This window comes from Canis aureus, chromosome 9, assembly GCF_053574225.1.
Source record: "Canis aureus isolate CA01 chromosome 9, VMU_Caureus_v.1.0, whole genome shotgun sequence".
NCBI classification, from domain to species: Eukaryota; Metazoa; Chordata; class Mammalia; order Carnivora; family Canidae; genus Canis; species Canis aureus.
The window spans coordinates 13,225,933-13,246,427 of record NC_135619.1 but is presented as its reverse complement, the minus strand read 5'-3'; the positions used below and the strand labels follow the sequence as shown (position 1 = coordinate 13,246,427).

Genomic DNA, 20,495 nt, shown 5'->3' with positions numbered 1-20,495 from the left:
TTCTAATCTCCTTGAAGAAAGACAGTAGGAAGTTTAGAATGAAGCAGCTCAAAGGACATGAATTTTTAAAGGTTCTCCAGCATTTCTCAAAGGACAACGATTACAGATTGCTTTCTGGTCCAATTAACAATTTCACTGACAGTTTTATATATCATAAATGCCAGTTTATTACTGGCATTCCGGTTTACAGATCACTCTTTCATGAGTTGGTTAAAATGGGCCAGTCCCCCTCTGAATCTGCCTAACCTTGGACAAGCTTCCAAGATCCAAATTCTGGACTTGCAAAGCTAAGGAATATAACATCAATCAGAGTAAAGACTTACCAGTGAGGGACCAAGAGATCAGCTGGATTCCCTAGATGAGTATTACTATCCTTGCCTGTCTCTCTTCATAAAGTGTTTATTAAAAATATTCATGTTAAGAGGCGCCTGGGTGGCTCAGTTGGTTGAGCATGCAACTCTTGATTTTGGCTCAGGTCATGATCTCAGAGTAGTGAGAGACCTACATTGGGCTCCTCACTGACCTTGGAGCTTGCTTAAGATTCTCTCTCCCTCTGCCCCATCCAACTGCTTGCTTGCACATTTGTGCTCGCTCACTCTCTCTCTCTCAAAAAAGAAAGGAAGAAAGAAACCATGTTAAATAAACTATTCACGCATTACAACTAAAATGTGCTATGTTCAGCATTAATAAGAAATTCCCTCCGATGACAACCAGTAAGGGCCAAGAAAAAGGAAAACAGTCTCTTTTAAAATAAAGTCTCTTACCTTCCATACTGGTTCTCCAGTGCTATTTTTAACATGAGGCACATTGAAATTCAACATACGCTTCAAAGCCACTGGAAATGAAAAGTCTTATTAAATATTATCATTGTTTTTCCGGATTTCATTCAATGTTCCCCACATTTATTACTTACCACCTCAAAACAAAATGCAAAAGTCATCCCAGTAAAACTGACTAATCAGGGTCAGACTTTGTAAGACCATTCCATCAACAGCTAATTGGCAAGTGTTTGAGATTTTTCTGTCCCCAGATGAAAATGTGAAAAATGTTCAGGAAGAAGCCTTTTTCATTCCTCCCGACAATCCCAAACTACATTTTTTAAAAGGTTTTAAAAATTTTAATTCCACTATAGTTAACATCTAGTATTACATTTGTTGCAGGTGTACAATAATAGAGTGATTCAATAATTCTATACATTACTCAGTGCTCATCATGGTAAGTGTACTCTTTAATCTTCTTCACCTATTTCACCCACCCACTGCCCCTTGGTTTAGTTTGTTCTCTATAGTTAAGAGTCTGTTTCTTGGCTTGTCTTCTTTTTCCTTTGCATGTCTTGTTTCTTAAATTCTACATATTAGGGAAATCATATGGTATTTATCTTTCTCTGACTTATTTCACTTTGCATGATAGTATTTAGCTCCATCCATGTAGCTGCAAATGATAAAAGTTTAGTATCTAAAATATATAAGGAACTTCTACAACTCAACAACCAAAAAACAAATAATCCAATTAAAAAATGGGCAGAAGACATGAACAGACATTTCCCTATCTTATGTTTTACATAGATGCAAAAAGAAATTTTATCAATTATAAACTTGCAGTAGTCTCAATAGATAACTAGAGCTGTTGTCTATTTGCTGAAAGCAAAGACCAGAATCACATGAAAAACAAAAATTATGTATAATATATTTAAGTGGTTCATATACAAAACCTTCATACAGCAAGTCTATGTTGTAGTTATCTTGTAGTACATTTTGTGACCAATTTATCTCATCAGATTCACTGAAAAGTTGTACTGTTTAATATCACATGCTCCATGGGAAAGGCGAGACTTTCCCATAGATAGGGTAGATAACTTGCTAAGAAAATATACTGTTTCTAAAATCAAAGCAATTATGTTCTATATGTTACTGCACTTTGTGGTTTTTATTGCTCATCCTTATGTGTCATAGTAGATTCAGAAATTTTTCTAAGGGAATTAAAAATCTCAATATACTTCTATGTAAAGCTGAGAATGTCAATATTCAAGGAAGGGTGTTACTCAGGTAATTTAATTAAGATTGCCAATCCCGTAATCTACTTGGTTGATTTTTAAAAGCGTTTGTATTAGGCTTTCTTAAGTGATGCAAAATAAGCTACAAGTCAAACTCCTACCTATGTAATATGTAATACTATATACTACTTACAGTATATGTAAAAATAGTATCTTTGTGCATACATACATGATTTTTTTGTAAAATGTTAGTAGCTAATGCCTATATATAGGTACACACACACACACACACACACGGCTAATAACTTATAGCTGCTTCAAAAGCTTACAGATGTTATTACATGAGAAACACATAAACATACACAAAAAACATTTTGGTACTTAAACCTGAAATAACATAAGAGGCACACAGAGTGCTGCTGAATTAACTTGCTCACTGAACTTTAATGAGTTCCTCCTCCCACTTCCAAGCATCACCACCCTGGCACCCATGGCCAACAGGTAGAAAAATCTTGTTTCTGGGAATAGCTGTTCACATTCTTGACACAGGACAACTAGAAAAAACTACAGTTTGGACTGCATGTGAATCCCAGGTGTATAGAGTCCTCTAGAGCCAGGCTCAGCAGATATTCCCGCATTTGCCTTCTCAGTCGCATCTAGGCAAGTTTCTTCAGCTCTGACCCTTGGCTATCTTAACAGAGATTTTGACACAGTGGGTTTGTTAATGAAGTATAGGGCCTATGTTTAAAGAATGTGGGGGAAAAAAAAGGGCAGCCCGGGGGGCTCACTGGCTCAGTAGTTTAGTGTTGCCTTCAGCCCAGGGCCTGATCCTGGAGACCTGGGATCGAGTCCCGCGTCGGGCTCCCTGCATGGAGCCTGCTTCTCCCTCTGCCTGTGTCTCTCATGAATAAATAAATAAATCTTAAAAAAAAAAAAAAAATGTGGAAGAATATAATTTTACTTTCATCAGAGTAACTCCTTAAAGTCTTAAATCATTGCTTTTAACTGAAATAGTAATCCAGTTTTCTTTTTTTTTTTTTTTTTAAAAGGTAATCCAGTTTTCTTTACTGACCCTAAACATACCATCTACAGTTCAAAACTTGGTTAATGTAGTTTCACCCTTACCTGGAATGTTTTCGTCACTCATTTGCTATAATGATCAACTATACTTACTATTCATTCAACAAATGTTTAATGATTGTTTACTATCTGCTGGACACTGCTCCAGCTGTTGGCACTAAACACAACAGATTGAAGAAAAAAAATGACCTTTTTCAAGAAGCTTTCATTTTAGTTGGAAAAAGACAACAAAGTAAGTTTAAACACATGGCATGTGAGATCATGGTAAGTGGTATGGAGAAAAACAAAGGACAGAGGGAAAAGAGAGTTGCAGTGTAATTTTAAATAGGGTAGCCAAGAAAGGCCTCCTAAGAAGGTAACATTTAAGTAAAGGTCTAGGGGAGGTGAAGCAGGGAACCATGCAAATATCTCTGAAAGCATATTCCAAAAAGAGGCAACAAAAAAGGCTCTGTAGTGGGAGCATTCTGGTGTGTTCAAGGGAAGGGGAGAGTAAGAGGGAAGTGAGGTCAGAAAGTTAAGGGGGGAGCAGATCATATAGGGCCTTGCAGACCACTGTAAGATTATTTTGGCTTATACCATGATTGAAATGGGAAGCTGCTGGAGAATTCGGAGCAAAAGGTGACAAATATGTATTGACACTTTGGTACTGTGTGAAGAAAAATGAAGAACAAGAATATAAAAGCAAGGAGACTAAATAAGAGGTCACTGCAAAAATTCATAGTATTGTGGACCTGTGTGATAACAGTAACAATAGTCATATTGTGGATATATTTTCAGAGTAGAGCTGATAAGATTTACCCACAGGTCTGATATGGGATATGAAAAAGAGAAGTGAAGAAACCTTAAAAGCTTTGACCTGAGCAACTATCTACAAGGATGGAGTTGACATGGTGATCTAAGCAACTAAGAGTTGATCTAATTGCTTAGATCAAATCTAAGAGTTCAGAGGAACTCTATCCACCCATATCCGCTAATTGGCAACTCTGTCCTAGTATACTAGCATAATATAGCATATGTACATATAGTGCAAATTTCAGGAAGTTATTTTTGTAAATTATTTCCAGGTAAGACAGAAAAAGTAGTACGAAAAATAACCCAGGAATAGGTCTGTGGAAAGGTGTTTCCTTTTAAAAACTGTCTTTGGTTACAGTGTAAGAATTACTGTGGCAACTGATGATAATTTTTAGGCCAAAAGTGTTGTATATTCCAGCCAAATGTTTCAGATTACTTGATAATTACCCAAATATACGGAAAACTAGATCAGTAAGTCAGTGATTGAAAAAAACTATTAAAAATCAAACACTAGCGTAGCCTTCAAAGTAATTCTGCTTGAATGCCTGTGAGTGTCCAGCACTGGAGCTCCCCTGGAGTCCCCGATATTTTGTTACTATATTTTGTTACGATATTTTGGTACTATATTTATAGTACCTAAAGCCAAGAGGCCACATGAGATCACTGCAAGAGAGAAAGCAGTTGATGTGTGGCTTTCCAATGTTGAGAAGTGGGGATGGTGAACAAGAACCACCAAAGAGGAGGCATGCATGAAAGACTACGGTAACACAGGACTTTGCCAGTTGAACTAAAGGTGAGAATAAAGAGGGGAGTGTTTCAGGAAAGTTTCACAAACAAGATGACTTTTAAGGTGACCTTTAAAAGACAAATATTCTTCAAGCAGGCAAAGCAAAAAACAGGCATGCTAGTTACCCTCTCTATACCTCAGTTTCCTCATCTACAAAATAATACTGGTAAAATCACTTACAACAATGCCTAGCTATACTAAATGCTCAGTATCAGCTATTCTCTACCCAAATAGATTGCAAATTCCTCTGTATCACAGTGTCCTGTATCTAGAATATTTGAGAATTGATTTTGAGCTACTTCCCAGGATATTCTTATGCATCAGGGAATATGGGGAACATCAGGGAAATGTTTACTTCTGCTACTATAACACATATGGGGTTTTACCTTTCTCTGAAAATAAGAGAACTCAACTAGAGTATCAATTTGATAAATGATTAATGTGGCATCAACTATCTAGTTATAATGTGAAATCTCACTATAATGGTTTATTTTCACAGAAATCAAAATTATACTAGATTTTAATATTCCAAAAAGTTTCTTCATATAAAAATTACTACAAGTTCCATTTTTTTGGAAAGTCTCCTTTGTATTGGTTAAGCTGTCCTTGTTATGTTGTTTTAATATGTAGTATGACCTAGTTCATTGAGCTTCATTAAGCTGTCAGAACCATACTGCAAAGACAAGTGGGGCTTCTATTTGCTTACATATAAAATATGTGGCAGGTATTCCCCAAATCTTACTTAAATTATGCCTAACTTCATCTGATAGCTTATACTAAATGATCTAATGGGAAAAGCAGAACACAATTCCAAATTCACTCTCTGTCGTTACTAAAGTCTATTAATTTTTTCTCTGAATTCTAAAGGAAGGAATCAAGCACAACCAAAACCCCTCCTGTAAACCATATCAATTGTAACCATTTATTTTCCAATTCAGATTAACATGCAAAAGAACATAATACAAGGGACCATTTACAAATTCTATTAGCTCCTCAGAATGAACAGCTTGCCAACTTCCAGGCCAATTAGCTAGTTGGTTTGGAGCTAACAGGTATAAACCATGTTTATCAGAAGTTTACAAAAAATAAGGAACAACAAAATATCTAAGACGGAAAAAATATCGAAGCTTAAGGGAAAAAATCTGTACTTTTAAAAAACATTTCACTGTACAAATGAAAGCTATATAACTGCTCTATCGAGGATGAAACTAAAAGTTTTAAAATACTAATCTGTCAAACGGTTAAAATGACAAAGCTACTAATCCACTGTTTTTTGGCTATTCTTCAATTCCATTCCAGCGAACTAAAGAAGGAAATCTTTACCACTAGGCATTTCTATTCAGGTACCCCCAAAAGATTGGCCCAAAGAGAAATGGCAGAACGCAAGCTGCTCAGAAAGAATATCTAAATTTTGTAATTGTGGAGGAAGCGTTAAAACGGAAAACTCCCAACATTAAAACTAAATGAACTGAATCCCGCAGAGAAACAAACCCGGAGACTTCATGGGTAGCAACAGAGGGGGAGAAATGCCAGCTGCCGGATCTTTTTGCGATGGCCTTCTAAGGCCCAGTAGAAAAGGGGCAAGAGCAGGGCTGTAGCAAACTGCCCACCTGGAAGCCCCTTCTTCTGAACCACGTAAGAGGGGCCGGGTTCTCAAGCTACCGGCATCTCTTCCCTAAAAACTCAAAAGGGGAGGGGCTCTCGATGCTCTAGGACCTGGAATGAGCCTCTGGAAGGCCGTCTCCAAGCTGCACGCACCGCGACCCAGGCGGGGCGACAGGCAAAGAAGGATGTCCCCACTGCAGGCATAAAACCGCTGGGAGAAGGGAATAGATCGTACCGGTTTGTCTGTCTCGAATACTCGCCGCTGCAGGCGCCGCCATCTTGACTCCCACCATCCACTGCCCGGTTGGCGAGCACAGCCCGATTACGTGGCCGCCCGACTGCCCCGGAAGCAAAGGCCACGGGGCGGGGCCGAGGGAGGCTCTCGGGGGCCGGATCGCGGCGGCTTCCGCTCTCCCCAGGACTCGGGAGACCCAGGGGATTCACACCCGAGCACCTCGTGGGGTTTACTTTCCAGCTGGGAACCAGGGTTGTTACCCTAAGGAAGAAGCCACAGCTTCCCAAATGGTAGCTGCTTTAAGCCGAACTCTTGGGGAGGAGCGTGGGGTTTGTAATAAATACCAAATTGGTCGTGGTGTTAATTAAATACTAAATTGGTCGTTTTCAGATGTCTTAGATGTTGAGACTGAGCTAGGGGTTTCAGGATCACTGGACTAAAGTAAATGAAGCTCCAGGAACAAAGTAGGCGTTTCAATGCGAGCTCATTTCTGTTTCCCCGAGCAGCAAGAGAAGTCTCCCCTTTGCCCCTCCCCCCCTTTCCGGGAAACAGGCGGTTTTGGAGCATTGCTCTAATCTGGCAGATATTTCAATCTCATCTGTTAGGCAAAATGGTCTAGTTTTATGGTAATGTTTTGCCTACATGAACACAGGAGCTAGAAAGGTGCAAATCGGCAAACTGATACCTATTTTCCTTCAAGTAACTGCAAAAATCACCTAACGGGTGTGGGAGGATAGCAGACACAGCTGGTATTCTAATGTACAGGTGAAGCTGTATGATGACAAGACGTATCTGCTATTGATAACTAATTTTAGTTATTTTAATTTAAAAAAGTTTTTCGACTTTATGGAGGTAGAACTGACAAAATTTGGAACGTAAAGTTACGACGTGATGATTTGCTAGATGTATATAACACTTTTGTGAAAAGGTTTCCCCCATGTAGTTAGCACATCCATTACCTCACATATTTATCTTCGTTTTGGTGGAAAACATTTAAAATCTATTAGCAAACTGCAATTATACAATACAGTTATCAACTGTAGTCACCATGTTATATATTAGGTCTCAGACCTTGTATCTTAAAGCTGAAAGAGTTTGTTCCTGCATCAAATGAACTATGTATGTAGGATCTTAAAAAAAAAAAAAAAAAAAAAAAAAGTCTAATTCATGAAAACAAAAAAAGTGGCCTCTAGGGACTGATGGGTGGGGAAAAATAGGGAGGTTGATAAAGTTATGAACTTTTACCTTTAAGAATTCTATCCTTGCATTTTTACAGCTAATTGGCATATTCACCAAGAAATTTACTATTGGAATATTTGTTGTTCTTTTCAGTGTTATTTTGATCGAGTATTTTTAAGGAATCACCAATGATCTAGGTGTACTGCAATGAAACAGAAATGACAACTCCTGCCCTAGGGGAAAGTTCTACTTTACTGTCTTCATGGAATGTAAAATATACACTTTCCCATTTTCCAACATCTGAGAGCAGATTCTTGTTCATTTGGGTACTTTCACTTTCAAATGTAAATCAATTAGCTAACCATTTCAGTTCTATCACAAATTTCTTCCCAAAACTATAACTTATATTAATCTAAAACATTAAGCCAATGTTTACCATTTATATACAGCTTCTATGTATGAAATGATAAAAACTGTCCTGACCAAGGAGTGCACACGGGGTGGGCACAAGACATAAAAAACAAACACCCCACAAAATGGTGGCAGTAGACAACTCCAGTAAGGCCATGACTGAGAAAGGAATTTGTTATGCGCTCTTAGAATCAGGAAGAATCAAACTATGGCTTCAGATAGTTAATCTGTAGACTTTTAACTGGCCCTACCTACCCTGATTTTTGATTTAAATAATTTATTCGTTTCCAATAGGGAATAGTTTAACACAGAATGCCTCAGAAAGGCTCATTCAAGAGAGGTACTCAGGTGTCAGCCAACAACTCTTCTAGGATCTCTCAAATATGAAAAAGATATTTTATCTATTTAGTGTTGTCAGAATCTTAACTTCAGTAAATCCTAACGTGTTATTTAATTTAGGTCATGTAAACACTTCACATTTAGTAGCATGAACATATTTATTTAGGAAACGTCATTATAAGTATCATGTTTTCTGGTTACATCTGAAATTGTTTAAAAAGGGGAGAGGGAATAGGCTGCCACATCAAGTATCACCTAGCAAAATACCTGGCATACAGTAGGTATTGGAATATGTTTGGCAATTGGAAACGATAACAGTCAAAATGAGAACCTGAAAATTGGGTCTTTTCAAAACAATCCAAATTTTTCTAAATTACATATACATTCAGGTAATCCATTATTCAATGTGTTCTTTACTTTGTGTTGCATTACTTTGAATGCATAAAACTTTGTATTGCATTACTTAAAGCATAAACACTAGTTTAATAGCTTATTGTAAAACTAGAAGAATGTGATAATCCCTATATAAAAGAATTACATATCATAAAATATAATTTTGTTCTAATCATTTTCTTATAATGACTAAATACTAAAGGCAAAGTCACGGAGAAAACTTACCTATTATTATCTCCTTTACTTAGCATTCAGCATGGAATACAAAAGTTCCAATAGCTTCCATAAATTTAGGAAAAAATTATTAAAAGTTCTGGCATAAAGTAGAAGTCAAAGTGATTTGACTGATTTACTCAGGTTTTTTTACTTGACCCAAATAATGGCTTATTCATAATATGGAAATTAAATATTATAAAGTATAAAATCATAACCCAGCTTCTGATGAGACATTTTAAAGAAATTTTAACCTTAAATACTAAAGCATTAAAATGATGAAGCATAAGAATAGTAAAGAATTGTATAAAAGGCCTTTAAATGAAGTTCCCATACCAAAAGGTTTAAAAAGTGTCTAAAAACAATGAATTTAAACCTAATCAAAGATTAACAGTAGATATACAATAGATGACTTTATGGTTTTCCTCAGTAGAGAGCAATAGAAAACAAACTCGAAATATATGGCATTTAGAGGATTGAAATAGTTAAGAAATACAAATATACATTTATAAGACTTTATAGCATAATTACTTTAACAATGTCAATAAGAGTTGTGCACTGGCTAGAACAATGAATAGAAAAAGAATATCACAATATTAACCATTTGACATAGTAACATTGCAGAAAATAAATAACCTATAGGATTCTCCTTTACTATACAGACTAACCTAAAAATCAAGCTAATGGAAACATCCTTAAACCTAGAAAATGCTTTGTAATGAGTATGCTTCACTTTAAAATGTCAATACCCTAAATTATTATTTACATCAGACCTTATCCTGAAGGCCCTGTCTACATATAAAATAATGATATGAAGAACGGAAATAACTGTTTTTATTAATAGCCAACCCAAGCACATTGCTTCCCTACCACCCCCCACCCACAACTGTGTGAATGTTCATTAGTTTTAATTACCACTGTAGGAAAAATTAAAACTACAAAGGACCAGAAAATAGCTTTAATTAATTTTTTGGTTTCTAATGGTTTACTGGCTTTTTAAATTTTATAAAAACTAGGTATAACTGAAAAATATCCAATTTATCAACACTTTTGGAATAAAAGCTGTATGGCATATTTGAAGTTTATATTAGATATTCAAAACTCTTAATCTTTTAGTTACTTTTGATGATCTAACAATTCAAGACAAGACAAAGAAATGCCTTGTATAATGTTCTTTAAAATTTCATGTTAAAATGAAACTTTAATTTGCTGGGTCTGTCAATATATATAACAAAGAAAATTATACCAGGATTATGTTTTAGTTTTCCTTTGGTATTAGATCTATCACCAGTATTATGCTGTTTTTCTTTGAAAATTTCAATAATTTAAAGATGTCTTAAAGAGGATGAGATTATGATTATAGTTGATACCTGCTTTGTATATAAGTAAAAAAAAAATGTGGTTAAGTCCAACTTCTCATAATGATTTACCTCTCATCCAATTTAAATTTACTTTGGTGGAAAACTCATTTATATTTGATAATAGATTAGGAACATAAAACTTCCACTTTCTTCTTTTGCAAGAGTATAAACATGGGGACATGACTATAGGACTATATATCTTCAAATCATTATTACATGATTTCTTGTTACTTTTAGGTATTCTTTGACTTTTAGTAACATTAATAAAGCTTAAAAGGAAAGGAAAGGTAGTTTATAGTAAGATACAATGAAATACGGTAGGTAATTCTGCATGGTGAGATTAGAGTGGGTTTTTCATTCTGTATTTCTCTTACATATTTCTACATTGCTTATACAATAACATATCTTTCAAGAGCAAAGAAGGCAACTATATAATGCAATGGTGCCAGTTTACCTATCATACAACCAACTAGATAATAAATAACTGTCAAATACTCAAACCTACCAAAAGGCAATCCACAGAGATAACTGAGACACCCAAATGATGCTGGATCAGACATAATGTGGTTTAATACCACACATGGGATACAGAGAAAAAAAATCCTATGCTTAGAGCCAAGCCTTTAAACACTTTTTTAGATATTTTCAACTATTTTTCCACCTTGGAAGTGTTCTGAAGACTATGGAATCTCCGTAGGTTCTAGAATATTTGTGCAATTCTGCTTTCTCATATAATACTTCCTATCAGGCATAATCTAATTGCAGTGTGGATCTGTTTTAATATAAACCAGTAATTTAAAAACATTTTTAACCAATTTAGTGCCATTCTTGAAAAAATGCTTATAACACATGCTCCAGAATATGCCTTTGATTCATATAACAGGATTTATCAATTAGCTTTTCTATTTAATGCTTTAAAATAAAATAAGAAATAACTCAAAGATTACATAAAACTAGAAAAATCATTGTGGCATCGTATAGCTAATCCTCATTTGGAGAAACAGTGAATATAAGGTTTTTTTCCGTGTGTGTATATATATATATATATATATATATATATATATATATATATATACACATCATGCTAGTATACTTGAAAAAAGTCTGTAAAGCTGTCTTAAAACTATATTACAGTTTATGACACATGTATATTAATAGAAAAATACCATCAACTTTGACTGGCACATGTTAACAAAAATTTTTCTAGCTTAAATGGCCAAAACATTCTTTTATGATCATATCGTATATTTTATTGGGCCAAGAAGCTGACAAGTTTGTTTAAAAATTGACAGATTTCCGAAATAAAAAATATCAATAGCAGCTTTTAAAGAAGCATGTCTTTGTTCAAAACATTTTAATGTCCAAAGTAATGAGAACTTTCTTCCTTTTCTAGTCTTAGAGTGTTTCTTATGGCAAAGTCCATATTTTCTTGAAATTCTTGATAGGTATTGGTGATTGGAAGAGCTAAACAGTTATTACACTTGTTTCCAATAGGAAAATCCATATGAAGGCACTCAATTGAAGGAGTGGGTTTAAATCCCGCAGGTGGAATGGAATTGCAACCAGTTGCAAAAATAAGAAGGTCTTCCATTGTTATTGCAGATTTACCATCTGAAAAGTTTACCAGAAAAGAAAATCTGTGTTATATATATTACTATCATCATAGATTGTTTCCCAACTAGACAGGGAATATTTAAGAGACTCTCACATCTATCTTGGGCAAAATAAATCACCAGGTCAAGTGTAGTAACAGGAAAACAGTACATTCAATAAATGTTTATTTGAACTTCAAAGTATAACTCAGAAAATCATTTAGTTGAACTACTCATTATATATTTGAATGTCTTCTCTAAGATAAAATTATCATATAATCCAAGAGGTCAGTGGGCATGATAGTAAAAATAATTTTAAGCCATTTCTAGGTCATCACTATTTGATATGCTAGTTCATCAAATGCAAAGTGATAAACTAAACAGTATAAAACAACTGAATAACTGGCTAAAAACGAAGTTTCAATTCAAGGTTAAATCTTTTCCCGCTCTATTAAATGGAACGATTATAGATAGCTAATGCTCCATTATAAATCTCATCATCACAGCCCTAAGCAATAGATGAAGAATAATTCAACTTAAAATTGAAAAAGATGAAATAGATGATAATTAGCTTTAAGATTATTCTATACTGTGGCAATCACCCATATATTTAAAGTTTTCTAGGAAGAATGCCTTTCACCTCAAATTATCTAGAGGAAAACAAATTGCAGAATTGAATTCTGTAATCTTTCCTCATCACTGAACTCAGTCATATACACTTGTCTTGAAATAAATTTTATAAATGTAGAGTTAGCAGATGAAATTCTCATTACCAAAAAACAAAACTCAAATAAATAGATTAATATACTGAAATAAATGTTCCACGACAGTTAAGTAAAAATAAAACATCCACATACCCTCAACAGCCTGTAAATAATTGTTCCAAAACCCCAAAGCCTGGACATCAGATAATGTGCATACTGTAAAAAGATCACTAAGGACTTTTGCAGAAAGATTCTCAGGTTTATGACAGAAGATGCTATAAAATGCTTCTGGGTAAGTCTGAATTTTCTCCAAAACACCAAGAGTTTTCAGACCCTGCTTAAAACTTAAGAGAAAATAAACAATAAGTCAACATTTATACACGTTTGGTATTAAAATTACAAATTAACATTTCTAGTTAATTTACTACCACATATATTAGATACAAGGAAAAATATATGACATATATATGATATAGTTTTAAATCAATAACAAGTATATTATATAAATTAATTTTATCTGCCTACATTATTTGATTTTATAAGTTTTAAAATTCAAACAATAAAAAAGTAAAATTAGCTAACAATTTTTGAGAGGAAAAAAAGTACACTATGAAGTATTTTTACTCTTCAAAGCTAAATTTAGTATGAAAATGAAGTTTCCTAGAAATTGCCAAGAAAAGCAATAAATAAAATGTTAAGCATAAAAAAATTAAACTTATGTACTGCTAAAAAAAATTACCAAAGACAAAACAAAGTGGGAATATATTTTAATATACATGACAGAAAACTAATTTCTCTAATATACAAAATATAAATCATTTTTCTAAAAGAACAATAGGAAATTAGCAAAATATGAATGGATAATTTACAAAATACAAATAACAAGTAAATTTTTTTAAATGCACATTTTTACTTGTTAGGAACGAATGGAGGTATATTTTTGTCTAGTAGATTGACTAAGTCCTACCTATGGCTCTGGATCCCCTACCAACTTCCTCAGGTACCCTGCTACAGATTTATCACCTTCTACTGGCTTTCTCAAGGGCACAAAAATGCTTATCTTTCCAATCTTTAAATAGAAAAAGAAATTTCATTTCATTCCATGTTTTCCTTTGAGAAAAGCTATTTGAAAGACTTGTCGCCACCGTCTTCATTTGCTAATTTCCTATTCACTTTTATTCCACTCTTGAGGAAAAATTGCCCTAAGTTATGAATGATTTCCTTCTTTGGCATCAGTCTTCCTGGTTTCTCTTATTTCTCTCGCCCAATCTTTTAAGTCTCTTATAAGGCTTATTCTTTCTTTTTTTTTTGCCTTAAAATGTTGCTGTTTGTGCCTCATGGATCTGTAACAAGGCCAATTTCCCATCTCCCTTATTCTCTCCCATGGCTGTATTTAGCAGGTATACGTTCATCATGATAAAATCTATTATCTCTAGTCCAGAAATATATCCAACAGCCTAATGGGTACAATGTTCAAAACACCCAAACTTATTAAGTGCTAAAGAAAGTTAATCACCTTATTACTAAAAACTAAACCATAACTGATCGTATATGCCTCCATTATCCATCAAATTAGTATAGCTAAATCTTTTTAAAAGTCCTCAACTACTTTCTCTTCCATTTCTTATTACCAAGTCCTATGAATTTCCTTATCTGAAATCCCTTTTATCTACTCACTTCTTCATATACCCCTTCACCACCCTATTACAAACCACCTGCAGAGGAACTATTTTACCAGGTGTGGGAATTCCCAAGCTCATTTCATGCTGCAGCTCTAGGCATGTCCCAGAAATAGATTCCAATACTGTCATTCATCCTGAGATAGACTGTATGGAGCCCCAGGCCCCCCACCTCCTGCCAATAAGTCTACATCCTCCTCCCTGAAACCTATGAACGCAATCTTATTTGGAAAAAAGGGTCTAAGAAGATATAATTAAAGATCTTGAGATCACCCTATCCAGATTACTTGGGCTGGCCCAAAATTCAATGACAAATGTCACACACAGAGGAAAAAGGCCATGTGATGCAGAAGTATTTACTACTATGGAGTGATCTCCAGTATATATTGCAAATTTTAAAAAATGACTAGAAAAAAATGTTGGTATGTTACTATTTACTTAATAAAAGAAATTAGTACACATGCCTATATATATTTATCTGTTATCATTAAAAAAACCCACAAATAATACAAAGACAAACAATAAAAGCCACTAAAATGATGACTTTATAGGGGGATGAAAAGTAGATGTGTTAAGGATGAAAGCTATACTTCTTTGAAAACAATTTGTATCATAGAGCAGAGTTCTTTCAATATACTTTTATTACAGCTTTGGCTTTGGAACCATGCAAATATTTTACAGAATTTTAAAATAAAACAAAATTTTTAAAAATCACTAAAAATGAAATAAAAAATGAAAACGTTTATAAATATTCCAAATGTCTTTAAAATACAGTAATTTGACTATACAACTCTAGAAAAATGTTAAGCTGTTTTCAATAATAATGTTATTGGTGATAATTTTGGCAATATTATTTGAGACTACTGTTTATGAAACATAGAATAAATCAAGTGAGTAATTATTTCATACTCTTAAATTCTCCTGTGTTGTTTTAAGTTGATAATGGAGATTCTCAACATGGGACAAAGAAAAAGTTAAAAATCTTTTAGTAGTGAATTTGAAGTATCAGTAAAACTCAAGATGTATTTTACCTTAAAAAACTGAAACCAGAACCAAACCAAAAAAACCCCATAGGTCCTAGTCCAAGTCTACTGAAAGGGCCTAGAAACAATGACCAATCTGGCAAAAATAAGCATCCCTAGCATCCAGATTGTTGTTTTGAAATACCATTCCCCATTCAAAGAAACAAAAGTTCTTTAGTCCAAAATGCACAAATTGAGCCTAAAATACTTTACCATATACCAAGAAAAGGTCAACATCAAAAGAACTCAAAACAAAACAACATAAAAAGATTTGCAATGACCAAACATGGAGACAATGAGAACTTTCAGTAAGGTTAGTTAAGTATAATGTCTGAAAACACATCAAATATATTTAAATCTATGAGTTAATGATACTGAAATCTTTTTAAAAAATGATCACTTCTGAGATGGTATTATGTCTAGAATTTGCTTGAAAATAATCCTGGAGTCAGAGCGCCTAGGTGATCAAGTGGGTTAAGCAGCCAATTCTTTGGTTGGCTCAAGTCATGATCTCATGAGTTGTGGGACTGAACCCTATGTGGGGGCTCCACACTCAGCGGGGAGTCTGCTTAAGGATTCTATCCCTCTGCCCCTCCCCTTACTAGTGCTTGCACATGCTCTCTCCCTAAGATAAATAAATCTTTTAAAAAAATTTAAAAAGAAAATAATCCTGGAGTCAATAATAAAGGTAGGATAGATGAACAAGACTGGCCATAGGTTGACTAATAATTATAGATCTATGTGGTAATTGCATAGTGTACCATTCTGCCTACTTTCATATACATTTTATATTATTAAAAAAATAGAAAAATGTGAGAACAAATGTATATTTTTAAACAACTTTTAAGGATTACTAGAACAAAAAGTTTAAAGATCAGTGTTCTCAGCTAATGAAGAGAAAGGCTCTTATCTACCTTGTTAATTAAAGAATGCTTAGTATCTATTACCTAGCAGATAACAGGTCCTCAATAACATTATTTTTTTCTCAATAAATAGTTATTAAATGGATGAGCAGAAATGGAATAATTGGTTTACATGCTAAGAATTTTAAAATTGTTTTGATTTAGAAAAGTAACTAAGTTAAGGATTACTTTTCCTATCCAAGCATCACACATGTGCACAATTCCATATAAAATGGTTAGAACGGTAATCATCCTTAAGACATTAGTTATAAAGCGTTATGTTAAAAAAAAAGCGTTATGTTAAAAAGCACTTAAATTTTTATCAAATATATCTCACATTATATGACAATCACTTTAAACATGTAATTTGAGAGAATCTCATATAAACAAATTACCTTTCAAAGGGTGCTTGGACTCTCTTAATTACATGGTAAACCAGTATGTCTTCGGCCAACCTATATTTATCACTTAATGATGTTATAATTCTTAGACATCCAATAAGCTCTAGGTAGTTATAGCATTCATTTACTACTGAGTTCAAGTCAGCCACATTTGTTGCAGTATTTACCTACAACAAATTAGAAAATATATCCGGTTTGCCCATTTACTTGTGAATGATATTTACATTTCAAGTGACACTTATTACTTTATACTTATTCTGGAGAGCACCAGCATGAAGTGTTCAATTATTTTTCTAGAATAAATGACAATCTAGTTTAATAAACACTGTAAATTTCTGCCTTCAAGAAATCTAGAGTAAAATAACACCTTAATATAAGAAATTAACATAAAAGATATTAATAATTGACACAGAACAGTTACATAGTGCTAGAGAAGTGAAGTAACCGGAGATTTCATGAAAGAGAAAGAATTATCAGCTGTCTTGCCTTAAAGACTTAACGAGGAACTTCAAAGAGGGAAGGATAGAATCAAAAGAGAATAGTTTGGGAAATAGTATAAAGCAATACTTGACCATTTATATGCCAGACACTTCCATATAGCTTGCTTTTTAATAAAGTTACATGGGGGAAAAAAGATTAAAAACAGGAAGCAATGGCCCATTTGAATGTAAAATTTATTTCTTCTTTCCAAAAAATTCTTTTTCCAGTGATTTATGATTTCCCTCATTCATTTTAGATTTCTGTTGAAATTCCAGAAGTTTCTTGACTATCCTGTTCAAAATACTACTTTCACACATTGTCAGAGACTAATAGTTGGGTAAATATTATCACCTTATGCCCCCAAAACCACCACCCTGAGTTTTAGTTGGGCACATAGCCAACTTTCCTTTCAGCTATATGTGGCTATATGTGACTAAGAACTGTCCAAAGGAATGTGAGTGAAAATGTGTCAAGCTTTCCTGAACTCTATTTCCTCCCTTAAGAGCAAGCTTCATGGAGTGTCAGAGTGGCTCAATGGTTGAGTATCTCCCTTCAGCTCAGGTCATGATCTCAGCAGGAAGCCTGCTTCTCCCTCTGCCTAAGTTTCTGCTTTTCTCTCTGTGGCTCTCATGAATAAATAAATAAAATCTTAAAAAAAAAAAAAAAAAAAGAAAAAGCTTCATATAGATGAAGACAATATCCTAAGTGATTACACAAGGAGAGGAAGGAATCCAATTCCCTAAATAACTTGGTATATCATCATAACTATACCACTAAAATATACGCCATCTGAAAGGCCAGAGAGCATTTTACACTTTGTGAGCCATTGGATGTCTGTCACAACTACTGAACTCTGCCACTATAGTGTGAAAGCATAACACAACAAATAGGAAATAGGTATGGCTGTGTTCCAGTTAAACTCTATTTACAATGAAAGAGGCAGCAGGCCAGACTTGGCCAATAACCATAATTTGCCAAGCCCTACACTAAAATCTAGATAACAAATTTTGAAAAATGTATCTACTGGGGTCTGTTACAAAAACTTAGCCTAGGCTCCACTTATTATATCTCAAACAGTATCTCCTTTCTCTTATTCTTTTTTCTTTTTATAATACATCTTAATACATGACAGTATATTATATATTTATTTATCTTCTGTGTTCCCTCTGAAATGTAAATTTCAAGGAAGCAGGGAGTTTGGATCACTATTGTATCTTCAGTGATGAAACAATATGGAGTACATAATTATTCATTGACTAAATGAACAAACATTGGATAGGAGCACAGAACCAGGAGTAGATAAAGCCATGAGAAGAACAGGAAGTCTTAAATGCCCTAATGAATAGCTTGAACTCTCTTCAATAGGCAATGAGAAGCCATCGAAGATTCCCGAAGAAGAAAGGGATGTTGTCAAAACTATACTTTTATAAGAATCATCCTGAATAAGAATATTAAATAATATCCTAATTGTTTAAGCCTAGAAATAATTTGAGTTTGGTATAGTAAGTACATTAGAAATAAGAGGGAAAAGCTGAAGATAATAAACACTCCTAGATACAGATAACTTAGCACACTGATAAATGGAGTATGGAAGAATGAAAATGACCCTTTCTCTAGAAAGGCACGGAAATAAGAAATCTCTTAATAAAGAAAAATCAGGCAAAAATAAATTCTGGGGAAAAAAACAGTTTTGTCCTAAACATGTTGGGCTCAGTGTGTGAGAAAGACTCAGACCCTATCTGGATATAAAAGTCTAGCGGCTCAAAAACACAAGTCTGAGAATCATTCAGAAAGGTTATGGTCAAGAAGAAGCTTTCCAAATATACAGAAAGAGGACTGTTAAGATAACACTTGAAACCCAAGTTTCAATAGTAGGAAGAAATACAATATTAAAGAAAACAGCAGAGATGAATTCAAAGACAGTGGTAATTACAAAAGGAGGAGATGAGGAATTAGGAAAGAAAGGCCTTTGAATGTAGTAATTTAGATTTCTGGATATCAGCTACAAACTAGCTAACTAGGAAGAACGGTGGTAGGAATGGAAGCCTGACTATAAAAAGTTAAGAAATGGGTAGGAAAGAGGAAGCTGAGACAATTAAGTTATACTAAAGTAAATGTTTTAGTAAAGGAGAAATAAATTGAAGAGTTAAAGGGTCAATTTAAACTCCATTTTAGGATGAGGCACCTTGGGCCAAATGAAAGAACACATGTCCATGTTGTTTACTTTGTGGTTCTGAAACTGAGGCTTAACAAAATTAACTAACATGCCCAAGGTCACACAGCTTATAGCAGTCATTTCAAACTAAAATCTGACTCCTGGGCATTTGCTTTTAACTGTTAAACTATACTATGTATTAATGGAGACAATGGATAGAGTAGGCTTAAGCAGGAAAGAGGTTAAGGGAAAAAAAGTTGGATGACTTTCATTGTCTCCATTAGTTTCCAAATGAGTAGCATGTAGGTAATGATACTTATAGAGCATTATGAGAACTAAATGGAGTTTGTACATGTAATATGTAGTATAGGACTTAATAAATGGTAACTATTTTTAGGTAGAAACACCGAGTCTCCCCATTTGCTCCATAAGAAGAAATTTATCCTGGTTCTTCTCTCCACCTATCACACTTATCTCCCAGTAGGAATTAGAGTAAGTTTTTTGACTTGTAAGCCAAGTCCTTCCTCTGCAGATCTATCTGCCTATAAAGCACACTTTCATCTGCTCTGTAGCAGACAATAAGGAACCTGCCTGGGATCCCTGGGTGGCGCAGCAGTTTAGCGCCTGCCTTTGGCCCAGGGCGCGATCCTGGAGACCCGGGATCGAATCCCACGTCGGGCTCCCGGTGCATGGAGCCTGCTTCTCCCTCTGCCTAGTCTCTGCCTCTCTCTCTCAATCTGTGTGTGACTATCATAAATAAATAAAAATTAAAAAAAAAAAAAAAAAAAAAAAGGAACCTGCCTTATATTGTCTCTGGCAGGAAAGATAAATCCATCTAATTCTGAGGAATATTAAAAAACCATTTTGCCCACAAAGTCATATTATCTAATTGGTTTTAGTAACATCAAACCTGGTTCTTTGATCTCTAGCTGTATGACTTTAACATCTATCTCTTAATTGGGGGGCACCTGCCTTTGGCTCAGGTCGTGATCCTGGGGTCCTGGTACTGAATCCCGCATCAGGCTCTCTGCAGGGAGCCTGCTTCTCCCTCTATTTATGCCTCTGCCTCTCTGTCTCTCTCATGAATGAGTAAAATCTTTAAAAAAAATCTCTTAATTGGCTGTGAACTCTGCTGGTAAACAGAAATACTGTTATCCCTTGACTACTGCACA

General features: G+C 34.4%; 2 protein-coding genes across 11 annotated transcripts in view; both read right to left on the bottom strand.

Moving 5' to 3' along the window:
- The window catches only part of SCFD1 (sec1 family domain containing 1), a 106,645-nt gene extending 100,016 nt beyond the window's left edge, over positions 1–6,629 (bottom strand). For 2 of the 5 annotated variants that reach the window (XM_077908893.1, XM_077908895.1), the window contains exons 1-2: positions 6,493–6,628; positions 765–835 (exon numbers count right to left, since the gene is read on the bottom strand). In XM_077908893.1, coding sequence (XP_077765019.1) covers positions 765–835; positions 6,493–6,550 — 129 coding nt within the window. In that variant the 5' untranslated portion in view covers positions 6,551–6,628. Of the gene's footprint in view, positions 1–764; positions 836–6,492 lie in introns of all 5 variants that reach the window. The other 3 variants (XM_077908896.1, XM_077908894.1, XM_077908898.1) reach the window with 3 other exon arrangements.
- A 1,931-nt stretch (positions 6,630–8,560) lies between these two features.
- Positions 8,561–20,495, bottom strand: part of G2E3 (G2/M-phase specific E3 ubiquitin protein ligase) — a 54,618-nt gene continuing 42,683 nt past the window's right edge. For all 6 annotated transcript variants that reach the window (XM_077908890.1, XM_077908886.1, XM_077908891.1 and 3 more), the window contains 3 exons: positions 16,683–16,855; positions 12,838–13,028; positions 8,561–11,999 (listed from right to left, as the gene is read on the bottom strand). In XM_077908890.1, coding sequence (XP_077765016.1) covers positions 11,743–11,999; positions 12,838–13,028; positions 16,683–16,855 — 621 coding nt within the window. In that variant the 3' untranslated portion in view covers positions 8,561–11,742. The remainder of the gene's footprint in view (positions 12,000–12,837; positions 13,029–16,682; positions 16,856–20,495) is intronic.